This window comes from the organism of the source record quoted next (assembly GCF_019968955.1).
Source record: "MAG: Porospora cf. gigantea A chromosome Unknown PgA_NODE_284_length_24008_cov_400.234, whole genome shotgun sequence".
Classification (NCBI taxonomy): Eukaryota; Apicomplexa; class Conoidasida; order Eugregarinorida; family Porosporidae; genus Porospora; species Porospora cf. gigantea A.
The window spans coordinates 1-24008 of record NW_027151571.1 but is presented as its reverse complement, the minus strand read 5'-3'; the positions used below and the strand labels follow the sequence as shown (position 1 = coordinate 24008).

The following is a 24008-nucleotide window of genomic DNA, read 5'->3' as shown; positions in this document are numbered from 1 at the left end:
CCGGGGATACAACGTCGAAGATTCACAACCGTCGGGACATTCGCAATCCGGCAACGGTGGACGGCGTACAGCGGTGCATTAACATGGCCGACTCCCAAGGTCTTGGCGTTTTTATATCTGACCACGCGACCCTTCGACACGAAATGCAAGCACACCCTCGACTAATCCCAGTTTCCATTCCTAACTTCGAACTGCTGCACAATGCGGCTAAGGATTCTAGCCAAAAACAAATAATCGCGTGGAGCAGTCTACTGACAGAGTGGTACCTTATGCTACAGGTGGAGGAGCTGGTTGTCACCAACAGTGGTTTCGGTGGAACCGTCGGAATGTTTTTTAACCACAAGAATGTGTACGACTGCCCAAAGGATATCAAGACTGTATGACAACATGTATGACAACAAAGTGTGTCGAGAGGTTTTTTACTTGATGGTTGGCCCAACTTAGCTCGTGGATCGATCTGGCGTTAACGAACGAGATCTCGACGTTTAATTACAGTGCAGTGGAATCCACGGATTTCGAGACCGTACAAGTTAGGTGTGTTGACTCATCGTCGCATCATTGGGAAAGATCTTGCGGCATTTGGAAGGTCGAAGTTGGGACGCCTTGAACAGAACTGCACCATCTGAGGAGATGCGGCTGAACTGCATCTGGTCGTGGTTGTGGATGGCCTTGTGCACGTCTCTGAGATCCGTCGACATCGGAAGCAGGACGACGTAGATGTGGGTGTAGATCAGGTAAATCTCGCATTCTGAGGTCCCGTGGTTAGCTTTACGAAGAAACCTTTTCCACTCCTTCGGAGTAAGGAGTCGCAACGTCCTTATTATAACGTAGAGCGAGCCGCTCGCCCGGGAGTTCAGCTCCGTGCGCTTGCAAAGCACGTGATCACCGTCCTTGTACGCCCAGAGGATGTCAGGGGCCATATCGGCCACAAAGGGGTCAGTGGTGCAATAGATAACGGTGGCGGCCTCGGAGTAGTCCTTCAGGACGGTGAGGATCTTCTTGCGAGTTTTGTGGTCGATGTCGCCTCGCTCCAGGTACATCACCACAGGCGGACCTCCAATGATGAGCAGAATCAGTGCGACTCGCGCCTTTTCTGAAGGCACGAGGCTGTACAGCGGTCGCGGCCCGATGCTTTCCACGTCCATTAGTTGAAGCATGTTGCACACGAACTGAGTGGCCCACCGACCTGTGAAGCCGGCCATCCGGGTGTGGTGGATGAGAACGTCTTGGACGTGTAGGCTGCCGGCGAGGTCGGCGTCGAGCATTTTGATTCCGGAGAGCAGGTTGGCGCAGATATGGTAGACATGATCGTTCAGAAATACTACGCCAGAGGAGTGGATGTGGCCAGCGAGAGCCTGGCACAGGTAGGCTGGGTCGTTATGAGCGGCCTCACAAGGATCATCGGAGAAATCGTAGAGCACGCAGCAGAACCCCCGAGATGGCAGCGAGACATTCAAAGCAATTTGTTGCCGAAACGTAAAGTTCCGCAGCTCGAAGCCGCGGTTCTTAGAGGGCTTTGCAGGGTGGTACCGGTTGGGAGATATGGAAAGACAGACGGCGACCACCATCAACAGAAAGGCGTGCAGGAAGTAAGTCGCCAACGCTGAAACGTCCGAAAATGTTGAACCGCTGTGTCTGGCCTTGCGTTGGAGCCTACCTTGAGAGGTTCAGGATGAGCAGCGCCCAGGGACATACGACCATGGCTCCCCAAAATGCTGCTACGGGCAACGGGAAAACACTGACGGCCAGCGACACCGAACCTGTCTGTGGGAGGCACCTGACCCACAGAGGATTAGCAGACCCACCACCAGGTCAGGCGTTCGGAACAGATCCAGCCCCAAGTAGACGACACCCGTGGCAGAGAGGGCGAATCCTACGGAGTGGATGACGTCGGTCAGCTGGAAGGCGTCGGCTGGACGGAAAAGCCACAGCATGACGGACATGAGGAGCCAGACACGAAGGCTGTGCACGAGGCCCTCGCAAACGCAGTACGTGAACCGCTGCACGATCTCGAGAAAGACTGTGGATGACGCCGCCAACCCTCACCACATTTACGTTCCCACCCCGAGACGATGTAGGTGCCGTCGGATGCAACTCTAAGGATGGTGATCAGTGTGAAACCCGTCAACAGCGCACCTGTGAGACTCCCGAGCTGCGTCACACCTCTACCGCGTCGCTACGTTGTAAAAGTACTCCGCAGTGCTTCCCGTGGTCTTCTGAAGGACAAAACTAACCTGCATCCACAGCCCACCCCGCTCGTACCTTGGAAAGCTGCTGCAGGCCCATACGGCACGTGGAGAAGATGTGCCGCGCTATGGGGTAGATCACCGGCTCGGCCGCGGAATTGTGAAACACCAAATCGTTGCCGATGCTAACCATGTTCGAGTTCACCGGCGACAGATTGTTCCAGTTCAAAAATCTGTATCGGCATGCAGCAATGCTCACGTCTCCAGCTCCCGCGTAGTTGTGAAATCCGTGTCAACTTCGTGAAAGACTGTGAACAGAGAGAGGTTGGGGCAGTGAAGGCCCTGCTCGAAGAAGACCTCCAGCGACTTGCCACGAAGTCCCAGCGTCCCCCCAGTGGTGTCAAAGTGCAGAAACTGCTCAACCATCTCGGGTGTGGACTGTGTGGTGACTCCACGAGGCTCACAGTGTCCCTATGGAGGAAGATGACTCCGATGCCCACACAAGCCAGCAGAATGCTGTCTCTGACGATGATTCGGTAGTGGTTCATCAGCCTCTGCGCTGTGAACCTGAGGGTGTTACAGAAGACTCTCCAACAGCCACGAACTGTGTCAGCTCTGACACGTGACCATACATGAGACCATCGCGCTCGCCTGCTGCCGGAAGAAGCCGGATTCCAGGTAGCTAGACCCCGTGCTATGCTCCTCCTCCTCCGTCTGCATGATGGATGAGAGGGATGATCGTCTTGGGTACATGTGGAGCAGCCGCTCAGACAAGTGTTTACGCAGGGTTTCTGTATGAGTGAATCGCGTGTCCTCACTGTACTCCGGTCGGCTTTTCGCCCATAGATCCGCCGCCGCGAACGAGGACTCGTAGGTGTCGCTGACGATAAAGCTCTCCAATCTGCCGTCCAGGAACTCAACTTGCAGACACTGCAGAACGTCCAGAAAGCGCTCGTGCAGCCGGTCATTGCGAAGGAACACCAGCGTCGCAGCGGTGAAGCTACGAGAATGCTGCACGATGAAGACCAGGCCGCCTACGGCGTTATCGATGCGGTGAAGCATGGGCAGCATGTACTGTGCAGCGGCCATTGTGATCTCTACGCTGTAGGAGAAGGGTGACACCTGCGTTTTGAAGTCGCGGGCGACGCACGATGTGTTCGGGTGGGCCAGAGACCGTCACGCACCCATACTCCATGATTGTGAGGAAGTTCATGTACCAATCCCCCAGCCCAAGCTCTTCTTCGCAGTGCACGAATGTCGTGCCGTACTCCATCAGTGCCGCGATGATTGCGTCTATACGCTCCTGCAAAATCATTGGGATGCGAGTACGATAGGGAGGGAGAAACACCACCGCCGGCGCCCCCATAACCGACAAGGCGATGTCGAACAGGCATAGGTCTCGCTGAGAGAGGGAACCCACTTCGTCGTCGGCCACGTGCTTTAGCATGAAGAGGGTGAGTATCACACGGGTCTGTGTGCAAGATCCGTACACGACCCACGTGGACGTCGACCTGGAGAGGAGACAGGTCAGCACGCCGCATTGACAAGACGAACTTGAGCTGGGTTCCAACTTTACGTTTGCTGGACAGCAGCCCTTGCACGATCTGCCGCCCCCCTACCTCTGCAAACGCCGGACCCAGCTGGTTCCCATTCCACCACACACGTCCGGTGGACACTGGTGAGAGCCCGCTCACAACACGTTCGACGATGTTCGTGCCGCTCGTGACGCCGCCGAGCAGGTTGACCTCGGTGCCCCGCAAGATCTTCAGATGCATTTGGAAAAGGGGTGCACTTTGGTTATGTTTGTCCTGTGTCGGGGTGGAGACGTTGTCGAAATGCACGGCGGCGAAAGGATCACCTCCACCAGCTTTGTAAGAGAAGAAGCGCTTCTGGTGCAGGTCCTTGCCGTAGTCCTTAATGAATAACAGCAAGCACCACAAGAAAGCCGACAAGTAGGTCACCGAAGACATGCTACCGAAGGAGGTGCTCGTGGGACGCGACGTCACGTCGTAGTTCAAGACCCTAACGCGCCAGTAGACGACGGATTTGAAGGTGGGGATGGCTGACAGGTAGGTGAGCAGGCTTGTTGTATCACGGTGGCGGGTGATGTAGTAGTCCAGTGAGCAGCCGACCACGATGCAGATGAAAGTGGCCAAGGCCAGACGGTGTAGCTGCCGGTTGGGGCACTGTGATTGCAAACCCGGTTCCCCACAACAAGTCGCAGAAAGGTGCTCAGAGTTAGCTGACACTCGAAGAAGTTGAGGACGTCCGCCGAAACTGTCCCCCCGCGGGCATCCACTCCCGTAACTATGTGGCCCAACACCACGGACATCAAGAAGCAGTCGATGACGTCAACGCTGATATCCTCCACGAAGGTTACCCAGTGGGCGACGGCCATGGTGCCTCGCGTGAATGCAAAGCTGGGTGACCGTATCAGGTCGCTATCTGGGCACGCGCAGAAAATGACGCGGGAGGCGGTGGCAATGGCTATGGCCAATGTCAGCGGCATAATATAGAGCACGTCAACCCCAAGTAGTGAGGCCGATGAGTTCCGCAAGAGCGCCCTGTCCGAGGACTCACTGGAGATGGTTGGGAGGACGAAGTCTGTAGGATCAGTTAGCACCGTTGGAGACACGCCCATGTCTGTGTTGATGTCGGTGGGCGGATCAGGTGGATCTGACGGCAATGGAGTACTGGTAGCGGGCCCAGCCAGGAGTGGTTCACGATCTGAGAAGCTGGGTCCCAATTCTGTGTGGCGCTCCTTGTACACTCACTCTGCATGGCGAACCGGGAGGACTCGCCGTAGAACCAATTGTCGATGATGCGCGAGAACAAGGACGACACTATCATCTGGAAGAAAAGGTGCGGCATGTGCTCAACCGGGACATCGGTTTCCGCGAATCTAAGTAGGCAGGCCAGTATCTCTCACGCTGGTGGCACGGACTGCTGGAAGAACACGTCCACCGCGTCCTCCCAGAGGCGTGTTTGTCTGTCCGTGTTGGCGTCCAAAACGGGTCCGACCTCCTTCTGGAACCAGGAATATACGCCTTCCAGAAAGGCTGGGAAGTCGCTACGCGCGAAACCGTCCGAAGACAGGAGACTGTGCGCACAAGACCCAGAAACCTACTCGGTGGACAGAAAGGGCGTTACCCAGTCAAGCCAGCGTTGCGTCTCGCTGGAACTGAGAAAGAAGAGGCTGCCGTTGTGAGGCCAGGCCACACTCACAAGGTGAGAGTCTGTAGGTCGTCCATGGCGATGTTGCCATCATGGCGTAAGTTGGTAGGAGTCCACATGGCTACCAAAAGCGCGGACATCTCTCCATTGGTTTCCCAATCAGAGCATCGCCTATCTGTCAACTGGTTTCAAACCTACTTCAATCGGTCGAGCATGGTTCCGACATTTTTGTTGAACATTTCGGCTACTAGCCACCGGAATCTGTCACAGTAAGCGGCGATGAAGTCAGATTCCGCTCTCAGCTCACAGATTGTGCAGTACGACTCCATCTGCATCATGAAAACGGCTACCCAGCGCCGAGGTGCGTACATCACTGGCGCGATAAGCGTAGGAAGCAGCTGTCTGCGGCTCATTACTCGTGCGACAGTACGAGGCCACAGGAGCGGCTTGGTCTCCCACATGTAGGACGTGAGAGGGTCTAGGTGAGCCTGGTACGCAATCAGCAACGAGTGCGCCATGTTAGCAGACGGCCTGCTGGGCGCTGAGAAGAGCCCCATATATCCAGGTACCAAATACGTGAAGTATATGTACGTGCGGATGTACGGGTGTTCGACAGGAAGCGGCGTCGAGACGGAGTCGGAGATAATTTCCGCTTCAACGACTGCGTGTGTGACTCAGGAAAGTCCTACAGTCATATGTCGTGTGGTTATCGCTGAAGTTCTTAAAATTGATCGCCAAGCCAGTGTCGTCTGTGGTCACCGGGTCTAGGTCGACTGCAAAGGAGGTAGACCATGGGGGGTTGACGGTACCCCACAAGGCGACCGTCACCTGTTTAATGTAGCCCAAAATGGGACAGTAGGAGTCGGAGCACGGCGTAATGGTCAGGTGGAATCGCTTTTCGGCCAAGAACAACCAGTAAACTAAGGGGTCTATCCCGCCTTTGCTTCTATGCACTGCCGGAACGAAGAGCCCTGAGCACAGGAACCTGTCTGTGAGCGGCAAGCCCCAGTGGCGAACGCGCTCCGACCAGAGGTACTCTGCATAGACGCCCCACCAGTGCCCCACCTTCGGGAAACAGAGAAGGCTCCAGATGGCCGTGAATGACTGGGCCGTACACCCCCCGAGGACAGATGTCCCATATATCTCCCAGCTCAAAGAACCTAGGGTTCCCAGGTAAGACATACCTGTTCATCCGGACTGTGTGCTGTGACCATCACACTCACTTCCCGTCTCTACTAGGAAGAAAAATAGCAGAGGGACCATTACTGTCGGGATGAAGTGAGAGTAGCGGAGTCCGAGCCGAACAGCAATCGTACGCATCACTTGTGCCCACGTTTTAACCGGCACAAGGCAGTACTCCGGCAGCGTGGATTCTGCAGCCGAGATAGCCGCCATATCCGAAGTTTAGAATTCGTCATGGAAATTGAAATCGTTATGTTCGTCTTCGTATTCATGGTCTTCGTAGTCGTCTCCTTCATATTCAACGTCATCGAAGCCATCCTCGAAGCCCAAGCCAGTCTCGTCCCCCATCAAGTCCCACTGCCCGACGGCCTCCTCTGCCTTGGAGTCTGCACACGCCTCCAGGTCAGTATCCGACTTGGCCACGCAAGCAATTCCAAAACGTCTACCCTTCTTTATCAAAAAAAGAGATGGGAATTCCCAGAAATCGAAGCCGTCGACTGGAATCTCATTAAGGCTGCCGTCGAGCGTCCCTACGACAAGAGAATCCCCTCGTCGTGTTCCCAGCTCGCCCAGTGAAAGAGTCAGCGACTCGCAGTTCAGGCACGGGTTACCAGTGACAAGCAGGAGGAAGTCCTTCTCATCGGAAAACACCGACTCAAATGTCGATCCCACAAGCGTCTGAACAACTCCGACGGATAAGGGGGGTGCAGGCTCGGACATGTAAACGACCTCACCGTTGCCTTCAAAGGCCTTGGCGACGAAATCCGCCATGACGTCCACGTCAGCAGGCAAAGGTAGCAGATATCGGCCTGTTGCCGCGGGCACTACAAGAGCGAAGTCCGTCTTGCCTGCAGTGGCGTCCTTTGCAGTTTCCTCCGACGACTCTGAGTACAGAGTAACCACGATAGCGTTGGCCTGGACCTCCTCGGCCAAAGCCTCCAGTAGTTTGCGCGCAGCCTCCACCTTCACTCGAGGTCCAACAGCAACGGTTATGTTCCGGCCAGTAGACATCAGACGGTGACCCCACTGTTCGAACCCTGGTAGCAGGGGGACTCTGTAGACCTCCAAAGCTTCAGGCGTCGGTGGCGTGGACTCGAGAGAAACCACTCGGAACTCCTCTCCGCGGTCGTAGACCACTTCCAGTTCCTCCTTGACGCTTACACCGGCAATCCAAAACCACCTCCCATGATTCCGAGCGTTGGTTTTCACCGCTGCCTTGAGGAAGTCGCCCTCGCCCTGGTATAGGAAGCACACGTCAGAGCACTCCTCGAGGGCCTCAGCTCTGGATGCCACTTCAGTGTAGCCCACAGAGGTTGCCGAGTCCACGAAGCGTACAAGAGTTTGTTCGTCGGGTTGCTCGTCGAAGTCCAGTCTGATGACGCCATCATAGAACTTGAATGATGGCACCTCGAGGATGGCTTGCTCATCAGCAACATCTTGGTGCTTGAACACGTCCACCGCAGCGAAGGTCGCCTTCTCAGCTAGTCTGTTGGATATTTCCTCAAACACCGGCTTGATCTCCGCACAGTGCGGACAATCATGGCCATAGTACATCACCACAGTCGGCCCCGTTGCCAATGTCGCCCGTAAAGATGCCACATCCAACTGCAGCACAACCCCAGATGCCACACCTGCAAGAAACCAAAGCATTGCTCTTTTTTGATTTTTCTATTATTTCTCTTTCTGTGAGGGGCCCTGAGTAAAATGTAATTTATGGCCAAGATACACGCCCAACTGGAGGCCACACCCCTGGTGGCCATCTCCAGTTACTGCGCCTCACTGCCCGACAGAGCGTCAGGCTTCGGCTTGCTTCTCGGTCGTTACCACAGAAACTCGTGGACGTTATCGGTGGCTTGTGTTGGCCCCGTCTGCGACTTGTCCAATGACTTCGCCTGCCACTTGAAGCATCTGAGGCACCTGGCCCGACTGGAGATCGACGTCCACGCAGGGCTGCAGGTGGCAGGTTTGTTCGTGGTCGGCGTCCGGTCGCCCGGCGGTGAATCATCAGACGGAGTGGACCTCGATTCGGGAGTAACACTTGACGCCTTGGTGCAGTTGGCTTTTGATGAGTTTCTGTTGCGACTGGAGCCTGTATGCGACCCGCTACTGATGATGATCGAGACGAAGGAAATAACTCTCGACGGCACTCCGCACCGAGTTCTAGCCTCCGTACGAGCGCTGACACCTGACTGCCATCCGCCAGTGTCGTTCAACTCGAGATCCGACCGCATATCCTTTGACAGCGTGTCGCTAGAAGTAAGCGCTGCGCCTGAGGAGGCAATTGCTGCGTTCTCTGTAGTCAGAGGACTCGTTGTGCACAGTGAGACAGCGACCTTCGTCCAACAGATTCTATCGCCAGTTCAGCTGAGGAACGAATCGCAGGATACGAAGCGGACAAGGCTGCGGTTGAAGCTGCTTCCAAGTTGGTGTCTCCGTTCGAGGTGAGCGGAATCTGCCATACACACAGCCCCTGTTCTCCCGCTCAGCCAAACTAGCTCGCATCGTTGCACTGGCGGAACGGTTCAGAGCAGCCAAAGAAGGCTTGCAAAACAATGGTTGCGACTGCGACTGGCAAGTCTGAGTTGGTCGTGGCTACGTGTAGTAGTCTCCTTGGGTGCAGCCTCCAGAAAGCCAGGCACTGGGAGGCAGACCCTTGCTCAAACACAAAGGAGGCACTTTCTGTATGGTCCGTGCCCTTGAATCCTTACAAATTGAGTCTTCTTCTCACTGACATTGGAGCTTTCCGAAAAAGTGTCCGACTCATTCAGCACTGAGGGAGAAGGCATCTTTTCACATTGGGACTCGATGCGTGAGTCTGTTGTGGCTTTTCGGAGACCTCGAACCTCCTGTCCTTGAGACTTGATTATAAATTGCGCAGACGCCGCTAATGATCGCGCATTGTCGGTAGTGAGCACCGACGGCGTGGTGCGAGCTACCTCGTGAAGAGATCGGACTGGGTCAGTAACCAACGTACTAGGCTTCTTGCTCCTGATCACGGAACCAACATCTTCTAAGTACTCGCCTTCATCCACCTCGATGTCGTTTTCCTTGAGCACGCTTATCAGCGCGCGTGCCATCAGCACCAGCGTAGACCAGGTCCGCTCTCGGGATTGTCGTTCCTTGGTCAGCTGTTCTTGCAGGTCCTGGCAGGAGGGGCATGGGCTCTTCTGCGGCGATTCTGGAGCGAGCACCTGCGACATCACACGCTTCTCAAAGCTATTGAGCCTTTCAGTCACGAGCTTGTCCACGAGTGCTGTCACGGAGGCCGAGCTCACGCCTCCCGGTCTAGGCAAGGGGCTCTCGAGTACGGCGCGAGGGTACCCGCTCACTGAAGGGTACCCGCGAGTGACGGACGGCGACCTCGTCACAGGCCGCTGACCATAGCTCAGAATGCGTGCATGCGGGGGGGCTGGGCCATCGTTAATCATAGAACAGACTAAGCCCAAATTGGTAACTTACCTGACATTCGCGCTAATTCCTCAAATTGGTGATGGTCGACGCAACTCAGAAGCCCTTGCAGCTCCAGCAGAAGGAGCAAGAGCTGAGCGTCATCCTCAGCAAACTGCAAGATCTACGCATGGACCAACGAGAGCAACAGTGAGATTTCAATCCTATCCAAATCAGGCTGGTGTTGGAGGCCTTTAACCAATTCGACGACGACAGAAAGTGCTACAGAAGTGTGGGCGGAGTGCTCGTCGAGAGAACCGTTGGTACTGTTCGACCAGTTCTACAGGCCCACGAGACTAAAGTGGGGGAGCTTATGAAAAGCCTCGAAAAAGATCTCTCAGTGGGAACTGAAGAGCTGCGCAAGCTGCGAGAACAGTCTATGAAGCAGTGAACTCGTGTTTGGCAATTACTGACGTTGCGGCTCAGGCTCGGGAGCAAGCGTGATATGATCATCTATCCTAAGGATAGTCACTGTGGCTTCAGTTGCGAACTTGATCATCTTCTTCTTCATTTGGATGGGCTCGAGGACACCCGCCTTAAGGTTGTCAATGACAGTGCCGTTGCTAAGGTCTAAGCCAGCGTGGCAGGGCTTGCCTGCAGCTTGTGCTTGGCTGTGAGCGGCTCGCAGCTGGGCTGTAATCTCTGTAGCGTCCAAACTCGCGTTCAAGGCTAGCGTCTTCGGGATGACAAGCATGGCCTCTGCAAACTCAGCGATTGCCAGTTGTTCTCGGGACCCGAGAGTCTTCGCGAAGTCCCGGAGGTAGGAAGAGATGGCCACGTCGATGCAGCCGCCACCTACGATTACTTGCTTACTCTCCATTGCACGCGAGACAGAGCACAGCGCGTCATGTACCGACCTCTCGATCTCGTCGACGAGGAAGTCGTTCGCACCGCGAAGAATGATAGAGGCTGCGCGGTTAGCCTTGGTGTTGCGAACGAACACGTAGTCCCAGTCGCCTACCCGTTCCTCGCAGACCTCGCCAGCGTGACCCAGACTGGCTGGGTCGAAGTTCTCCTCGTTGGAATCGAGTTGGGCCATGGAGAGTACGATTTGTCCGCCAGTCGCCTTAGCAATGCGACGTAGGTCGTTACGCGGCACGCGTCGCACCGCGAAGATCCCGGCCTCCACAAAGTACTTCATGGCCAGATCGTCAATCCCCTCAGCGGAGAGCACCACGTTGGCACCGGAAGCCATGATCTTCTGGCACTTGGCCCGGCATATATCGCGCTCAGCGTCACGCACCTTTTCAAGCTCGTTAGGGTCAGAGATCTCGACCTGTACACCCATTTGCATCCGATGTTGTCGTAGACTGAAGCTAATCAGTGCGATCTTAGCGGCCTTCACTGTTCGCGGCATCTGCTGCGACCCTCGCGTCATCCTCTCCAGCGCGTACCCGACCACCAACTGACTCTCCATGATTGACCGACCATGGTTCTTCAGGACGTTGACGGCAGCAACTGGGTACTTGGACTTACCCGCCGCACTAGTGTAGGCAACGCCTTCGAGGGCCTTCACGCACATTTCCGAGAAAAACTCCGAGTCCACTCCGATGAGCTTCGACGACAGAGTAGTCTTGGCTGCTTGGACGAACGCACAGCGACCCAGCTGCGACGTCGGTATGGCCAGTCGGTCAGACATGAAACGCACAGCTTCTTTGCTCGCCAATCGGTAACCAGAAATTACATTCGTAGGGTGCAACCCGTGCTTGGATACCAGCTGATTTCCCCTCTTGAGTAGCTCCGCCGCGAGAATTACCACAGAAGTGGTTCCGTCACCAATCTCCTGGTCCTGGAGCTGGGAAAGGTCCACGAAGACCTTGGCAGCGCTATGCTTGATCTCTAGCAACTGCAAGATGGTCGCGCCGTCGTTGGTGATCGTCACGTCTCCGACCTGGTCCACGAGCATCTTATCTAAACCGTGAGGCCCCAAAGACGTCTTCAGAATGTTGCTTACACTCGTGACCGCCTTAACATTTGCTTCGCGCACGCGCTCGCCTTTCTCCACCTCGCCGAAGAACCCGTTGGCCGTTAAGAGCTGAGACATCTATGCCGAAAATGCAGAAATCGAGCGCTTTTCACAGGATTGACATAAGCAATCACACTATCAAAGGTTGAACTGGGCGACACGGCCACGACACAGAGGGCGTGCCTGTCGTGCTGCGTGCAGCGAGCCCAGCGAGCACAGCACCTCAAGTCAAAAGATCCTAGATCGGATTTCTGCTGGCGTGGCGGAGCGTGAGGCTAGTGACCGCTTCGCATATACGTACCGCGTGAGCGATTCGTGACAGATTTCGAATGTCACATACATATAGTGAGCGCGATCTCTACGGTCACGGTGAGGCGTAGGCTGGGCGATCAGCAGCGCTGTGCTCTCGCGCAGACACTGACAAAGAGAAGGAGGACGCGAAGGCCGAGCTGCCTGCTGACCGCAAGACTTTTGAGGTCACATTGCCCAACTCAATAGTCGTACACCTCTGGGAGCTAAAGTTCTACCGAAAGTGCCGTAACCTGGTGGTGCTGCGGGATCCGTGGCAAGTTTGTCGGTATATTAATGTAGGCGCACCTTCGGTTGTTACACAGGCGACGCACGCGGAGTTCATCTGCGCCCCGTATGAACAAGGAAGCGCGTCGGTCTGCCTGATCGGACTTCGAACATCGACGGATGTGGCCCAAACACTTCAAAGCAGTTTGCTGACAATGGGAGTGGGGCTAGTGCGGATCCAGCAGTACGATAGAGCGTGGTCAGAGGTGCCGCAGTCTCAGTTGCTCGAAATATTCCGGTACGCGGTCTCTTGTGGTCTGTGTGCCCAGCAGGCCTTCGTGCATGTGGGTGGCAGCTCTGGCCTGGAGCTCTGCGACGTGCGAGGACTAACGGAGAGAAGCGCTGAGGGCCGAATCACGGTTCCGGCGTGTAGAATCGTGTGCGACGACATCGAGTTTAGGACGTTGGGGAATGTAGTCACGGGTGTGTTGACGTTCCGGTTCACCCCTGTGTGCTACAAGATTTGGAGGGTGACCAAGGATTTACATGAGGGGTCCCAGGTCTTTGTGCTTCCGAAAATGACTCGTGGGACTCATGGGAGGGCGACACAGCCGCGAAGCTTAAGAGCCATCGAGCTACGTTGCCATCGAAAACGCCTCTGTCTCAACCCGACGCTCTGCAGCAGTTCTGGGGAACACAGCACAACTACCACCTGCCAATCGAAAATTTTGACGACCTCATCACTGTGGGGTTTAACCAGTTGACATTGACATACCCTCGGTGTGTGGTTTGGGCGCGCAAATGGACTCTGCAGCCCACGCTGAGCAAGCAGCAGGGCTCGGCCATCGTGAAGTGGCTCACCCGACGTATGACCCAGGTGCACATGTTCTCTGCGAACCTGAGCTTTGCGATTGGCCTTCCTCGAGTAACTAGCCGCAAGCGCGTTATCACTGATGGGTTCAATGAGCCGAAGGCTAGAAAGCTTTGACATTGACAGACACAATCCAAACGACGTTACTGATCCTTCTTGGTAGACGATTCAAAGAGCGCCTGCAGCGTCAGACGCATCTCTGTCCAGGCGTTGGCAGCGACATAGCCGTCCGCGTGGAAGAGATCACCCACTGGGGCATGCCGAGTCTCCTTGGACTTAGGAGCCCTCCATGTTGGGAAGTAGTCCTCGACGTAGCGGGCGGAAAACTCCATCATGTCACCCGTCACATGGGCGTCCAGCGAGACGGTGCGTCCTTCCTTCGATTCGAAATATAACAAGGATCCGTGTTTTACGAAGTACTCAATACCCTCTACAACCAGCCACAGTATGCCGTAGCTCAGAATTAGCGGGACAAGTACGATCCACCGAGTCAGTTCAGTGTACCAGGCGATGACGCCGATGATCACCGCAAGCGCCTGTGCCACGACGCGCACCTTGCTGATAGTGCGAACCTCACGGAATCCGGCTTCCTTCAAATGGAAATACGCGAGGTCCGACAGACACTGGTAGAGGTCCTTGGGCACATAGAGGTTGCCGATGGGTTCTCGTTGGCAGAACTCACATACGTCGGGCTTGTCAGCCACAGAGTCCAAAGCCGTCACCGAGTCCATTGAAATTCGGTTTTCTTCCGTCCAGAATCCCACGTTCTCATTTAAGAATACTTAAGGTTTTGCAAGGCGTCTAACAGGCACCATCAATCAAATTTACGTTCAAATATGCTTTCGACTCTGGCTAACCGGTGCCTCGAAAAGTGGAACCACGTTGGGGTCGTAGATGGGCATCATCTTGCAACTCAAGGCATGAAGCCGCTGTCCAGTGGTGTCGCGAGGGACGTAGATCTCTGTGGTGAAGCGCGTTGAAGGGAATTGGGCGTGCATACGAGCGAATGAATATTGATTTATAGAGTGCTTCCTTGGCGTGGGGTCGATTCAACAAATCACACATCGATTCTTATGGGTCTGATGTCGTCAGGCATCAAGTCGTTTTCACACTCTACAGGCGACTCCAGTTCGCTGTCCGAAGCCTCCCCGTCCAGCACTGCGCCTTTACGAGTTGGACTGGCGGTCCCTAAAAACTCGTCCAGCGACCCGCGGAATGCAAAATCTGGGATGTCGTGGTACCTGGTGATCCCTCCAAGCGTAGGCGGGCGCACGACCGGCGAGATGGCCTTCTCGACAGGGGCGACATCTGAGTTGGCGTTCCGAACAGAGTCCTTTGGGAAGCGGTTGGTCCAGCGAGGAGCGCTGGAGGCGGTGAAGATGTAGGCTTCTGGGCCCGCGGATCCGTTCTCTTTGTAGAGCCGTTGAGGCTGGAACGCAGTGCACTTGTTCAACGCTTCTGACAGCATGCCGTCTGGGTCCTGGGCTGCCTGCGTCATGGTGGACGCGATCATTATTGCTAGGCGCGGGATGAATTTCTGTGTTGTGAGTGTGTTGCCTCCTCACATTCATCGACTGCTTTAGAGAAATGTCCACGATGAACTGGAGACAGGGTTCCATCCGCGAAAGTACGCCTGCTCGTCACCGATGCTATCACTCACGATATACCACTTCCTCATCAGCCAGCCAGGGAAACTGACCTGTCAAGTTGTCGAGACTGAGCTTCTTGTGGTACACCTGGAAGTAGAATGCCCAGAGGGAGAATCCCAGCACCAGAATCTCGCGTTGCACTACATCGCTCTCGACGTCGAAGGAGGCGCACAGAAGCCTGAAGATGTCAGGCGCATCCACATGGAGGGACTGCAAATTGCTGCAGACCAAAGTGACATATGCCGCTCTGGATGCCGGATCTGGTGTCTTGGTGGCGAAGAACGCGGAGACGATGACCTCGATGACCTTCGTGACAGATTCCCGAGGTGCTTCGTGGAGCATTATGGATAGCCCGTCCAGCAGCTCTGCGGGGTAGAACTCGAAGTCATACCGGTAGAGAATGTCCACGTAGACTTCGTACACGACAGACCGCTCAAGCTGTGTGTCAACTTCATAGCCCTCACTCCTGACTGCGCCAGCGCCTTCAGAGTGGCCAGTGCGGCTCGCTTGTATGGCAGGTCCACTGGCAGACTCATAAATGTGCTTATGCAGTGCAACACAAGCGGTAACGTTGAGTCTGTGTCCCAAAAACGGCGGCCCCACGATCGCAAGTGGCCTCTAACAGGGCAAGCTTGGCCTCCACCAACTGCAGGTTGTCGGAGCCCCTTGGGAGGAAGTCGCGGACGAACCTGGTCAAGAGCATTCAGCGGACCTACGGGCGTACCAGGGCAGGGTAGACCCTTGCCATGTGTGTCAGCATCATTGTTGCAAATCGCATCATCTGCCTGTCGTAGGTGCCCGTATGGTCACAGACAGGCAAGGTGGTCAAGCACCTGACCGCTCTGGGGACACATACTTCTAATCGTGGCGGGCTCAACACAAACACCGCTACTGTCGCGGCGAATACTACCACATGCTCCGTCGACTCTGACAGAGATTGCAACAAGGTCAACACGTCTTTCCCATCCTCCGATTCCTCTATGGTCTGAGGACTGAAGCACAGAAGGCAGTACTTGGTCACCAAATCTGTGTGTCTCCCGCGTGCCCCCCACTGCAGTAGGCCACTTGCGCCACAGCCGGTAGCCGCGTGACGTGGCGGGTCAAGGACCGCACGCTCCCATGCAGCCCCGAGACGACACTGGGCTCCTGCTCAGCCAGTACCGACAGAGCGCTGATTGCCGCTGTGACGACAAGGGGTTCGGCATCACGAAGCAATTGGACAAGCGGGGGGGCTAGCTTCCGGCGCTCCTCGGAGTCGACTCGGTCAATCAGCGCTGTGAGGCACTCGGCGGACATTTTGCGGACATATGGGTGTGAGTCAGTTACCCGACGCCCCAGACGATCGATCATGTCAGCGGTGTCGATTTCGGGTGTACGTAACGCCAAGGACGTCAGCGTTTTCATAGCTTGCGCACGACTTAGGTAGCTGGCAGCGGACAGGTCCTTCTGTAGCAGGTTCAACGCCAGAAACGCAATATCGGGATGTCTCCCAACGTGCGCCACTAGGTAGCAATGACTAAAGCGCTTGACGTCTTGGTGAGGGGACGCCAAGGTCTTAACCACGTCAGACCAGAATACAGAGACGTCCCCACCAGTAACCATCAGCGCGCACACCTGCTTCAGCGATCTGAGCACCACATGGCTGTCGCAGGACGAAAGGCCCAGCATGACGCTGCCATCAGAGTGGCGGCTAGGATCGAATAGCGCCTCGTCGCTCGGGTTCACGGTGGCAATCACAGCCTCTGTGGCCGCTGAGAGTTTGTCGCGCATCTCCTCTCCCTGTTGGGCCATCGCGTCGACTCTGGCTCCGAGGTTCAGCTGATTGACTAACTCCTGCACCTTGCTGTCCCTCTCCATTCTAGGGTATGCGTACCGAGGCCATAGCTTTGACCGAATCCCCACCATGATTCACGCAATAATCAAACTAAGGCTTGCACTGATAAACCTTGCCCTCTCCTTTCTTCCACAGCCGCAGGTTGTGCTGGACTAGACGTCCAGCTAGCGTGTCCGTCTTGCGGTTCCGGGTCACGAACTTGTCCAAGTCCTTCATAATGTCGATGGCTTCGTCCTTGTCGTTCATCACCTCATAAATAAATATGGCGCAGTTGAGTCTAATGGAGACCAGCAGGGAGACGCTGCTCTCACCCTCGGCGTCGGCGAATTCGCCGGCCTTTTCGTAGAGATTCTTGATGTGGTCGTGGTCGTCCTTGCACGGCGAGAACTCTGCCTTGTACCGGTGTGTGTCAGCCAGACCCTTGTACACCAGAGCCTTCTCCACGGGTGACACGGCGCTGCCCTTGAGATCGTTCCCCAGAACCGCTATTATCTCATCGCAGCGATCGTTCAGCTCGGTAACCAACTGCTGTTTGTACTCTTCAATCGCCTTCATTTCGGACGACTTCGACTTCTTTTCTACGAATGCGTGCATCTGCTCCAGGTTCCGGATAGCTTCTCTCGTCCCCTTGAGGGACTTCTGGATAGCTTCTGCCAGAACGCTGTGCTCATGCACTCCGAACGTTTCCTTCTTCGCCATGTCAAGCACCTTCGCAAGCATGTCATCGTAGAGACCGGCACTCTCGGCCAGTTGGGCCTCGAAGAGGCTCTCTGTCCATTCGTGTTGGTGACGCAGCATTCCGAAATAAGTAAAATATTGTTATGAATCACACGTCAGAGTCGTGTTTGGGTACCGACGAAGCAGGTCCAGCAGCACTCCGTTAGACCAACCGAACCCGACTTGAACATCGTACTCTCCTCCCCCGCCAGCTCCGTTATGCAATACGTTCCTTTTCTCATAAATCGTTTTCGAGTGACAGAAAACATCGAAGGAGCCCCGGAGCCATCGTTGTGCCACCTCATTGGCCGCGTTTTCCAGCAGCGACACCTGCGCCAGCCCCATAATCAACGCATGCACCACAGGCGGCCACGCGTTCGGCAAGTCCCACTGCTCTCCGGAGTTCACCAGGCTCACTGGCACGCCTCCTTGATGCTTTGCAAATCCTGCACGGCCCAGGGCTTCCCACACTCTCCGCACACGAGCATCTCCGTCAACAGAGGGCGGGAAGGGTCGTAGCCACATGGCGAAGGCGACGGATAAGTACGGCCGGGAGGATCTGGTGATACTAGTCCCCTGCACTACAGCGTCAAAGTACTGACCTTGGACCTTGTCGAACAGGTGCTTCTCCACGCTAACAGCGTGGTAGTGGGACAGCTGATCAAGTTGCGCTGCTTGAAAGTGGTAGCCCAGTCGCCGATGGAACTCAGCGAGAAGCCGCTCGGTTGCAATCAGGATCGAGTTGAGGTCCACAGGTAATACGCTAGTAGTCATCAGATTCTGTAGCACCTTTTCAGGCGGCTTGGTACCCGTCCAGCGACTGCTGAAATCCCAGCCCGACTCCGCTGCGGCGCGCACTGCGCGACAGGACTTTAAATTCAGCGCCTTATCATGAGGGAATGACTCAGGTCTCGGCGCACTTTCGGCCGAATCGTAGTGGAAAAGCCCAGACTCCTTGCAAGTCCGATGATTCAGCCAGAAGGTGTGTTCCTGCCGTAAGAATGGCAGCGCCAGCGCTAAGATTTCCTCGTCAGAGGTCATATCCAAATACAGCTTCACCATTAGAGTCAGCATTGGAGGCTGGCTCCGATCAGTGTAATAGGTGCGGTTACCGTTGGGGACAAAGCCAAATCGATTGATCAGCGACAGGAAGTTTAGAATAAGCTCCTTTGCAGACGTCGTCATTCCGGAGCGTAGCAAACCCAGCATGATCCAGTAACCGTCCCAGTAGTAGGCCTCTCGGAATCGTCCGCCAGGGACGAAAAATGGGTGAGGCAGGCGCAGAAGGGTGCTCCAGGAATCAGGTACGTCTGGAATGTGAGTCCGTGCCAGTGACATCCACGTGGAGTGGATGTGCGAGAGCAACCTCTGGGCGCCTGGATCCTTAACCGTTGAACCCCAGTCGATCGTAGGGTTCCAATCTGATGGGGTGTGGACTGTCAGCTCGGATCCCGGCAGCGCTGTGTAGCGCTTGACGAACGCTTGAATGGCTTTCTTTCTCCGAGGTAATCGTGAGACTGCAGACAGCACAGCACTTGGCGACTCCGTCAAAACGAGATCTACGATATCCTTTGAGTCGTGGTAAAGGCCTGACGTCTGTAGCATTTCGAAAAACACCCCTTCCGTCTGTATCCGAGTCGAGTTGGTCATCTGTCACAGATGAGGGTGCACCCCAGTCACACATTCTTACTGGAACACTGACAACCTTCACAGCGTACTGGCGCCACGGAATGGCAAAGCCGCCTGCAGCGATGGTCAACAGGCAGCTGCATCTCACAATAATCATCGGATTGGCTAAAAGTTTGTCAAAAACCTTCGGACCCCAACGACTCAAACCTTTGCCGGATAGTTTGCGTCGTCTCCACGTTGACCCAGTCCTTAGCAGCGTCCAGGTGACCCATGATATCTTTTAAGCTGGGGCTGGCGGTTCCTCTGGGAACATCTGAAGCCGGAGGTCGCCTCCTCACGGGTCTTCCGCGCAGGATCGCTAGATCGGAGCTGGATGAGTCGCTCTCTAAGTCTAGATCGGCCGCACTGGGCGTTGGTAGAGGGGTGGGAGGTTGCGCCGGCCATGGGGGGAATCTCGGAGCGAGTTCGGACATCTGAGACAGAGTGACAACGTGCTGGTGGGCACCTCTCACCCAGTTGTGCAGCTTGATTCTCTTTTCATGGAGAGCTACCTCATGCAGAACTGTGCTCCAGTACTCCGTCTCGTGGTGGTTTGTGCGCCTTGCGGCCAGAACCAGAAGGCATTGTACGGCGCTGTTTTGGCCCTTGACACAGCTGACCAGTGAGTAGTCATGGGTGTCCCACCCCCCCCCATTGGGTACGCGGGGCAGGACCAGCAGCTCTTGGCGCCTAGAGTCGAGAACCACCAACATCGGTAGCTCAGGCCTCGCGCAGTGTGTTATCTGCATCTCCTTTACGACGGGCCGGCGGCAACTTAAAGGAGACCCCAAAACTCACTTCATGATATCTTCCAGCTCAGAAATGGTGGACGAGAGAGAGTTCAGAGCGCGGTCCTGGGGCGTGAGCTGGAACATGCAGTAATGCGGAACGTCGTCCTCTGCAGCCCCAAAGCAGGCCAGCGGCTCGAGTCTGCCAGGAGGGAGGTTGCTTGCGCCGTCTGAATGGTATGCGGTGGCCCTCCATATGTCAGCGGGCAGACTGAGGTGCAGATTGAATTTGACCACGAACGGTGCCTGCTGATCATTTTGAATGAAGGGCCTGAGGCGGCGTCGGAGGGCGAGCGTGGTTTGTCTGACTTCAGCGTCGTCTATCGAGTCTGCGACGCTCAGAGTGGACTGCCGTGCTAGTCTACGCATCCAGGGGGATTCTTCGAAAAGCTCAAAAGATAGCGAGCCAAGGACGACCAAAGCCGTGGACTGCTTGAGCGGGCCGTGTACCAACCCACATCCACCGTTGTTTGACCGAATGCTAGGATTCCGTCCTCGAAGGCGAGTAGCGGCTCGTGGCAAGCGGAGTAAGGCAGCAAGTCGAATGGTCGGTCAGGGTCAGACCTCACTGCGAGGAGAGCCTACACCAGACACCCTATTATCCCTACGAATCCGTTTCCCTCCTTCGATACCACGAAGAACCGACCGTCCACCACTAACACCCTGGTACCCACTGCCAGCTCCAGCAACGCCTGGGTCACGAGAAGCTGGGACTCGCACCTTGTTAGTTCCGTTACGGGGTAGCGGGAAGCTACGCACGTGGGGCTCGACAAGCGACAGGCATCCAGCCAGCTGGTATGCCAACCCAGAACTGCCCACCTCCTGCTGCACTCCGACCAAGTCACAGATGCTCCAGGCGTCTACGACGTCAAGCAGCCCCGACAGGATCCCGCCCAATATTCGGCGCTGATGTCGGTGCTCTGAGGCCTCCAAGCGGACGAACTGGTAACTCTGTAGCTTCAGTATAAGCTTGGATAGCTTCTTCAAAGGCAGCAATGAGAGGTGAAGCCCCCCCACAGACTCCACGGCATCATACGACTCGATATGGCGGGTCTCCGCGAACCAGAGACGCTTTCCCAGCGGACGAGACACTATCCACTCTGACCCGCGAGCTACACGCAGCAGATAGCCGCCGAAGCTCGCGTAGCGACAGTTGTCAAGGCTCAGCAGAATGCCATGCTTTAGCTCTGGCTGGTCCCTCGGCACAGCCCACAACTGGGGGCACATTTTTCTGTGGAGGTTGCGCCCGTACCGCTCTGCTTTCGAGGAGAGGACGAACTTGACGGTAAGCAGGATCCAGGGGAAGCTGAGGTCATCTTCTAGTAGACATGGCACGTCCACGGCGCTCGTCACGCACTCGACGCCCACCTCCCTTTCCAAATTCTCGTCGTCAGTCGACGAGTAGTCGACGTCATCGTCGCTGTTGAACCCCATGAAAGCCTCGCTGAAGGCGAAGCTGCCGCCCCAATTATCTGGAGACGGCGTATTATGAGCGTCAGCTTCTCTTTGCTTCTGCTTGCTCCACCGGGCAGCCCTACTTTGCCGCAGGTCATCCGGCAGCGGTCCAACAGATCTCGACACGATAATCCCGTCGTCAAAGCACTGGTTAGATGACTCCCTCTAGCACTCACATCCATACAGGCAGCGAACTCCCTGGACACTTCCGCGACCCACGCTATGTGGTTAATGCTTAGATGCGTGAGAGACCCCGCAATCTTCAAGGGGTAGGTGCTCCAAGCGCTAACCGTGCACGCATCCACGTCCACGAGGTCAGGAAGGTGTGTCACCGTCGACGATAGCCGCAGGCAGGTGCCGTCGCTCTTCAAGAACCGCTGAGACTTTACCTCACCCAAAGGGTGGTCTGCGGGGTCCTTGGCGAACGCTGACAGTGACAGTGGAAGCAGCTGCTCAGGTGTACGCCCCGACGCTACCTTTTCGTGGAACGCCATCTCTGAGGTGCTCTTTTTCTGTGACGACCCTCGCCGAAAACTCACTTTATATGCGTGATGACGCTCGTTAGGGCTCGGGTATACGACATTTCCAGTGGAGTGTAGGCTGCAGCGAGGTCCTCACACAGCGCGCAGCGACTCTCACCGCTGGTGCTGGGCAAACGCATCGAGGGTGTTTGGCATACTGGCGTCCACGTCTTCGGCTACGAGTACTTCTACAGCGCCGGCATCGAGAAGATGACACCAGAACACGTGGCTAGAGAGTTCAGCATGGAGCCGTGGGACGTGCTGGACATGGGAGATACGTTGCGATCTAAGCGCGAGTTCGAGGGTTGGCTGCTCTCGATCCGAAAGTATTTTAATACGGACCAGTACGACTTAGCTACATGGAACTGTAACCATTTCGCTGACCTGTGCATCAAGTTTTTGCTACCGGATGTGAGAGTGGAACGGTCATCTCATGCAGTGTGACGGGCTTCCCAGCGGAATCGTGGCTCTTCCCCAGGAGGTGCGGTCCAGTGCCATTGGTCGGGTCATGTTCGGCATGGTTGACAGGTATTTGAGAGGGGAGAACCCCTTTCAATTGCGGTGGGCAATTATCAGGAAGGTTACACAGCGTGGACCGCAGCCAGTCCGAAACGGACGAAAGTGATGACTCCAACTACTGGATGTCGTCAGGGCAAGCGCTAAAAACGGCCCAAGCTGTGAGACCTCAATCGGCGCGAGCCTACGATGTGCCGAAGTTCATAAATTACAGAAGACTGCTCCAGCGTACTCCCGTAGACCAAGATGTAAAGTGGCACGAAAAGGGTGGAAACCGGAAAAATTGCTGCTGTTCCTCTCCGAATCAGGGCATGTGCGGAGTGCCCATTTTCACATCCAGCAAGACTAAACGCCGTCGAGGCGACCTTACAACGTTGCATCCAGAGTCCCTTATTCTGTAATGGACCTCGTAATTTTATGAGGAGACAAAAAAGGATAATGTCATGAGATACCGAATGAGATACCGCAAAAGCCCCACAGAAGCATGTTATTTCCCACGAAAAAAGAAAAATCGATTTACTCATCAACTGGGCGACCCAGGAATTTGATCAAACAGAGACAATACTTGACTGAAATTGAGATACAGTACGCCATTGACGAGTGCCAGTGGTGGGCCAAACAGGCCCTCAAGGAGGCCCAGATCTCAGCCGTGGAGGGAGTCTTCCTAGCGGATAACGTAGTCTCTGATGACCTCCGGCTTAAATTGTCCTCTGGACTGAAACGCCTGGAGAACGTCCCGAATGATCAGAAGGACTGGCACCCCAGAAGTGACAATCAGGTGCGGATCTCATACATCCCTCGCTCTTCCCTATCGTCTGCGGAAGGTCACGTTTCGTTCCAGGAGATCGGATGCTCTCCTACCAGGAACTCATGAATGCGTCTGAGGTGTATGTGACGCCAGAAGGCTCGTCTACCTTCACCTCCTACATCAATAACCTGCACCCGGCTCGCTTTGGCGACTTGTACGATTCTCTAGCAGAGCTATTCAACCACTTCGTTCCACTCTTTAGCACTGTCCTCACCGAGGGCGGAAAACCTCCGATCGTAAGGGACAGTCCTTCCATGGACGAGGACTCTCTTTACCCGGACATAATTGTGCTACGCTTCGTTTTGACTATGAACCTTATGCGTTTCCGGCGCATATCAGCAGATTGAACCTGTTTAATTGGCGCAACCAGAGAGACAGTGTACATTTGAATCAGACTGCCTGACTATGAAGACGACGAGTCTGCTTACGACGACTGGTATGACAATTGAGTTCCCGCTGTACCTCCCTTCAACAAAATGTTTGAACCGTTCCTGCCTGCCAAGAAGAACGTAGATCTTCGAGGTCGGCAGCTGCAGGTGATCGTAAAGGCAGCCAACATCCACCTGACGCCGGAGAAGCCTGAGTATTCTGGTGGCGCCTGGCTTGGTGGGGTCAGCCAACCTGAACGGCTGGACCTGGTGCTGGCAGAAGTTAGGGAAGCACAGTAGTCGTCCCGCCACCGTTTGGACAGCACGCAGTCGCTGACTCAG

At 55.5% G+C, this 24008-nt stretch overlaps 15 protein-coding genes across 30 annotated transcripts; 7 read left to right on the top strand and 8 right to left on the bottom strand.

The window, feature by feature from the left end:
* Nucleotides 1–83: 83 nt before the first annotated feature.
* KVP18_004695 (uncharacterized protein) lies at nucleotides 84–383 on the top strand (the record flags this gene model as incomplete). Its single annotated transcript, XM_067957572.1, has 1 exon — nucleotides 84–383. The coding sequence occupies one exon, from the start codon at nucleotides 84–86 to the stop codon at nucleotides 381–383; it is 300 nt and encodes a 99-aa protein (XP_067810548.1).
* Nucleotides 384–530: 147 nt separating this feature from the next.
* Nucleotides 531–6680, bottom strand: KVP18_004685 (uncharacterized protein; the record flags this gene model as incomplete). 5 transcript variants are annotated; one of them, XM_067957552.1, is made up of 19 exons in its annotated part: nucleotides 531–1629; nucleotides 1658–1760; nucleotides 1787–2020; nucleotides 2047–2136; nucleotides 2235–2419; nucleotides 2446–2624; nucleotides 2651–2790; nucleotides 2819–3308; nucleotides 3337–3657; nucleotides 3686–4372; nucleotides 4399–4934; nucleotides 4961–5088; nucleotides 5116–5286; nucleotides 5314–5367; nucleotides 5412–5531; nucleotides 5559–6021; nucleotides 6050–6397; nucleotides 6426–6557; nucleotides 6584–6680. In XM_067957552.1, the coding sequence occupies 19 exons, from the start codon at nucleotides 6678–6680 to the stop codon at nucleotides 531–533; spliced, it is 5577 nt and encodes a 1858-aa protein (XP_067810528.1).
* An 84-nt stretch (nucleotides 6681–6764) lies between these two features.
* KVP18_004693 (uncharacterized protein) lies at nucleotides 6765–8192 on the bottom strand (the record flags this gene model as incomplete). The annotated part of the gene is made up of 1 exon (XM_067957570.1): nucleotides 6765–8192. The coding sequence occupies one exon, from the start codon at nucleotides 8190–8192 to the stop codon at nucleotides 6765–6767; it is 1428 nt and encodes a 475-aa protein (XP_067810546.1).
* A 63-nt stretch (nucleotides 8193–8255) lies between these two features.
* KVP18_004691 (uncharacterized protein) lies at nucleotides 8256–9123 on the top strand (the record flags this gene model as incomplete). Of its 2 annotated transcripts, XM_067957568.1 has the most annotated exons (3): nucleotides 8256–8862; nucleotides 8889–8983; nucleotides 9010–9123. In XM_067957568.1, the coding sequence occupies 3 exons, from the start codon at nucleotides 8256–8258 to the stop codon at nucleotides 9121–9123; spliced, it is 816 nt and encodes a 271-aa protein (XP_067810544.1). The 2 variants fall into 2 exon arrangements, with proteins under 2 accessions (XP_067810544.1, XP_067810543.1); XM_067957567.1 differs by lacking the exon at nucleotides 9010–9123 and having other exon boundaries at nucleotides 8256–8987.
* An 11-nt stretch (nucleotides 9124–9134) lies between these two features.
* On the bottom strand, nucleotides 9135–9970 carry KVP18_004684 (uncharacterized protein; the record flags this gene model as incomplete). 2 transcript variants are annotated; one of them, XM_067957550.1, is made up of 2 exons in its annotated part: nucleotides 9135–9221; nucleotides 9251–9970. In XM_067957550.1, the coding sequence occupies 2 exons, from the start codon at nucleotides 9968–9970 to the stop codon at nucleotides 9135–9137; spliced, it is 807 nt and encodes a 268-aa protein (XP_067810526.1). The 2 variants fall into 2 exon arrangements, with proteins under 2 accessions (XP_067810526.1, XP_067810525.1); XM_067957549.1 differs by having other exon boundaries at nucleotides 9200–9970.
* A 62-nt stretch (nucleotides 9971–10032) lies between these two features.
* KVP18_005255 (uncharacterized protein) lies at nucleotides 10033–10380 on the top strand (the record flags this gene model as incomplete). The annotated part of the gene is made up of 2 exons (XM_067949656.1): nucleotides 10033–10139; nucleotides 10167–10380. The coding sequence occupies 2 exons, from the start codon at nucleotides 10033–10035 to the stop codon at nucleotides 10378–10380; spliced, it is 321 nt and encodes a 106-aa protein (XP_067810550.1).
* A 15-nt stretch (nucleotides 10381–10395) lies between these two features.
* Nucleotides 10396–12033, bottom strand: KVP18_004694 (uncharacterized protein; the record flags this gene model as incomplete). The annotated part of the gene is made up of 1 exon (XM_067957571.1): nucleotides 10396–12033. One exon carries the CDS (start codon nucleotides 12031–12033, stop codon nucleotides 10396–10398), a length of 1638 nt encoding a protein of 545 aa, XP_067810547.1.
* Nucleotides 12034–12284: 251 nt separating this feature from the next.
* On the top strand, nucleotides 12285–13459 carry KVP18_004689 (uncharacterized protein; the record flags this gene model as incomplete). 2 transcript variants are annotated; one of them, XM_067957563.1, is made up of 4 exons in its annotated part: nucleotides 12285–12324; nucleotides 12352–12542; nucleotides 12570–13056; nucleotides 13083–13459. In XM_067957563.1, 4 exons carry the CDS (start codon nucleotides 12285–12287, stop codon nucleotides 13457–13459), a joined length of 1095 nt encoding a protein of 364 aa, XP_067810539.1. The 2 variants fall into 2 exon arrangements, with proteins under 2 accessions (XP_067810539.1, XP_067810540.1); XM_067957564.1 differs by lacking the exons at nucleotides 12285–12324; nucleotides 12352–12542 and having other exon boundaries at nucleotides 12687–12954; nucleotides 13032–13459.
* Nucleotides 13460–13485: 26 nt separating this feature from the next.
* On the bottom strand, nucleotides 13486–14073 carry KVP18_004696 (uncharacterized protein; the record flags this gene model as incomplete). Its single annotated transcript, XM_067957573.1, has 1 exon — nucleotides 13486–14073. The coding sequence occupies one exon, from the start codon at nucleotides 14071–14073 to the stop codon at nucleotides 13486–13488; it is 588 nt and encodes a 195-aa protein (XP_067810549.1).
* A 326-nt stretch (nucleotides 14074–14399) lies between these two features.
* On the bottom strand, nucleotides 14400–16896 carry KVP18_004683 (uncharacterized protein; the record flags this gene model as incomplete). Of its 4 annotated transcripts, XM_067957546.1 has the most annotated exons (7): nucleotides 14400–14879; nucleotides 14908–14975; nucleotides 15003–15429; nucleotides 15456–15568; nucleotides 15595–15680; nucleotides 15708–16017; nucleotides 16044–16896. In XM_067957546.1, 7 exons carry the CDS (start codon nucleotides 16894–16896, stop codon nucleotides 14400–14402), a joined length of 2337 nt encoding a protein of 778 aa, XP_067810522.1. The 4 variants fall into 4 exon arrangements, with proteins under 4 accessions (XP_067810522.1, XP_067810523.1, XP_067810521.1 ...); XM_067957547.1 differs by lacking the exons at nucleotides 14908–14975; nucleotides 15003–15429; nucleotides 15456–15568; ... (1 more) ...; nucleotides 15708–16017; nucleotides 16044–16896 and having other exon boundaries at nucleotides 14400–14855; XM_067957545.1 differs by lacking the exons at nucleotides 14400–14879; nucleotides 14908–14975; nucleotides 15456–15568; ... (1 more) ...; nucleotides 15708–16017; nucleotides 16044–16896 and having other exon boundaries at nucleotides 14995–15333.
* A 19-nt stretch (nucleotides 16897–16915) lies between these two features.
* KVP18_004688 (uncharacterized protein) lies at nucleotides 16916–17623 on the bottom strand (the record flags this gene model as incomplete). The annotated part of the gene is made up of 1 exon (XM_067957562.1): nucleotides 16916–17623. One exon carries the CDS (start codon nucleotides 17621–17623, stop codon nucleotides 16916–16918), a length of 708 nt encoding a protein of 235 aa, XP_067810538.1.
* Nucleotides 17624–17644: 21 nt separating this feature from the next.
* Nucleotides 17645–21947, bottom strand: KVP18_004686 (uncharacterized protein; the record flags this gene model as incomplete). 5 transcript variants are annotated; one of them, XM_067957556.1, is made up of 7 exons in its annotated part: nucleotides 17645–19168; nucleotides 19510–19984; nucleotides 20009–20427; nucleotides 20457–20579; nucleotides 20607–20690; nucleotides 20719–21600; nucleotides 21630–21947. In XM_067957556.1, 7 exons carry the CDS (start codon nucleotides 21945–21947, stop codon nucleotides 17645–17647), a joined length of 3825 nt encoding a protein of 1274 aa, XP_067810532.1.
* A 57-nt stretch (nucleotides 21948–22004) lies between these two features.
* On the top strand, nucleotides 22005–22891 carry KVP18_004690 (uncharacterized protein; the record flags this gene model as incomplete). Of its 2 annotated transcripts, XM_067957566.1 has the most annotated exons (4): nucleotides 22005–22048; nucleotides 22076–22385; nucleotides 22414–22535; nucleotides 22564–22891. In XM_067957566.1, the coding sequence occupies 4 exons, from the start codon at nucleotides 22005–22007 to the stop codon at nucleotides 22889–22891; spliced, it is 804 nt and encodes a 267-aa protein (XP_067810542.1). The 2 variants fall into 2 exon arrangements, with proteins under 2 accessions (XP_067810542.1, XP_067810541.1); XM_067957565.1 differs by lacking the exons at nucleotides 22005–22048; nucleotides 22564–22891 and having other exon boundaries at nucleotides 22185–22418.
* Nucleotides 22892–23339: 448 nt separating this feature from the next.
* On the top strand, nucleotides 23340–23645 carry KVP18_004687 (uncharacterized protein; the record flags this gene model as incomplete). The annotated part of the gene is made up of 1 exon (XM_067957561.1): nucleotides 23340–23645. The coding sequence occupies one exon, from the start codon at nucleotides 23340–23342 to the stop codon at nucleotides 23643–23645; it is 306 nt and encodes a 101-aa protein (XP_067810537.1).
* A 129-nt stretch (nucleotides 23646–23774) lies between these two features.
* KVP18_004692 (uncharacterized protein) lies at nucleotides 23775–23966 on the top strand (the record flags this gene model as incomplete). The annotated part of the gene is made up of 1 exon (XM_067957569.1): nucleotides 23775–23966. The coding sequence occupies one exon, from the start codon at nucleotides 23775–23777 to the stop codon at nucleotides 23964–23966; it is 192 nt and encodes a 63-aa protein (XP_067810545.1).
* Between the last annotated feature and the right edge of the window lie 42 nt (nucleotides 23967–24008).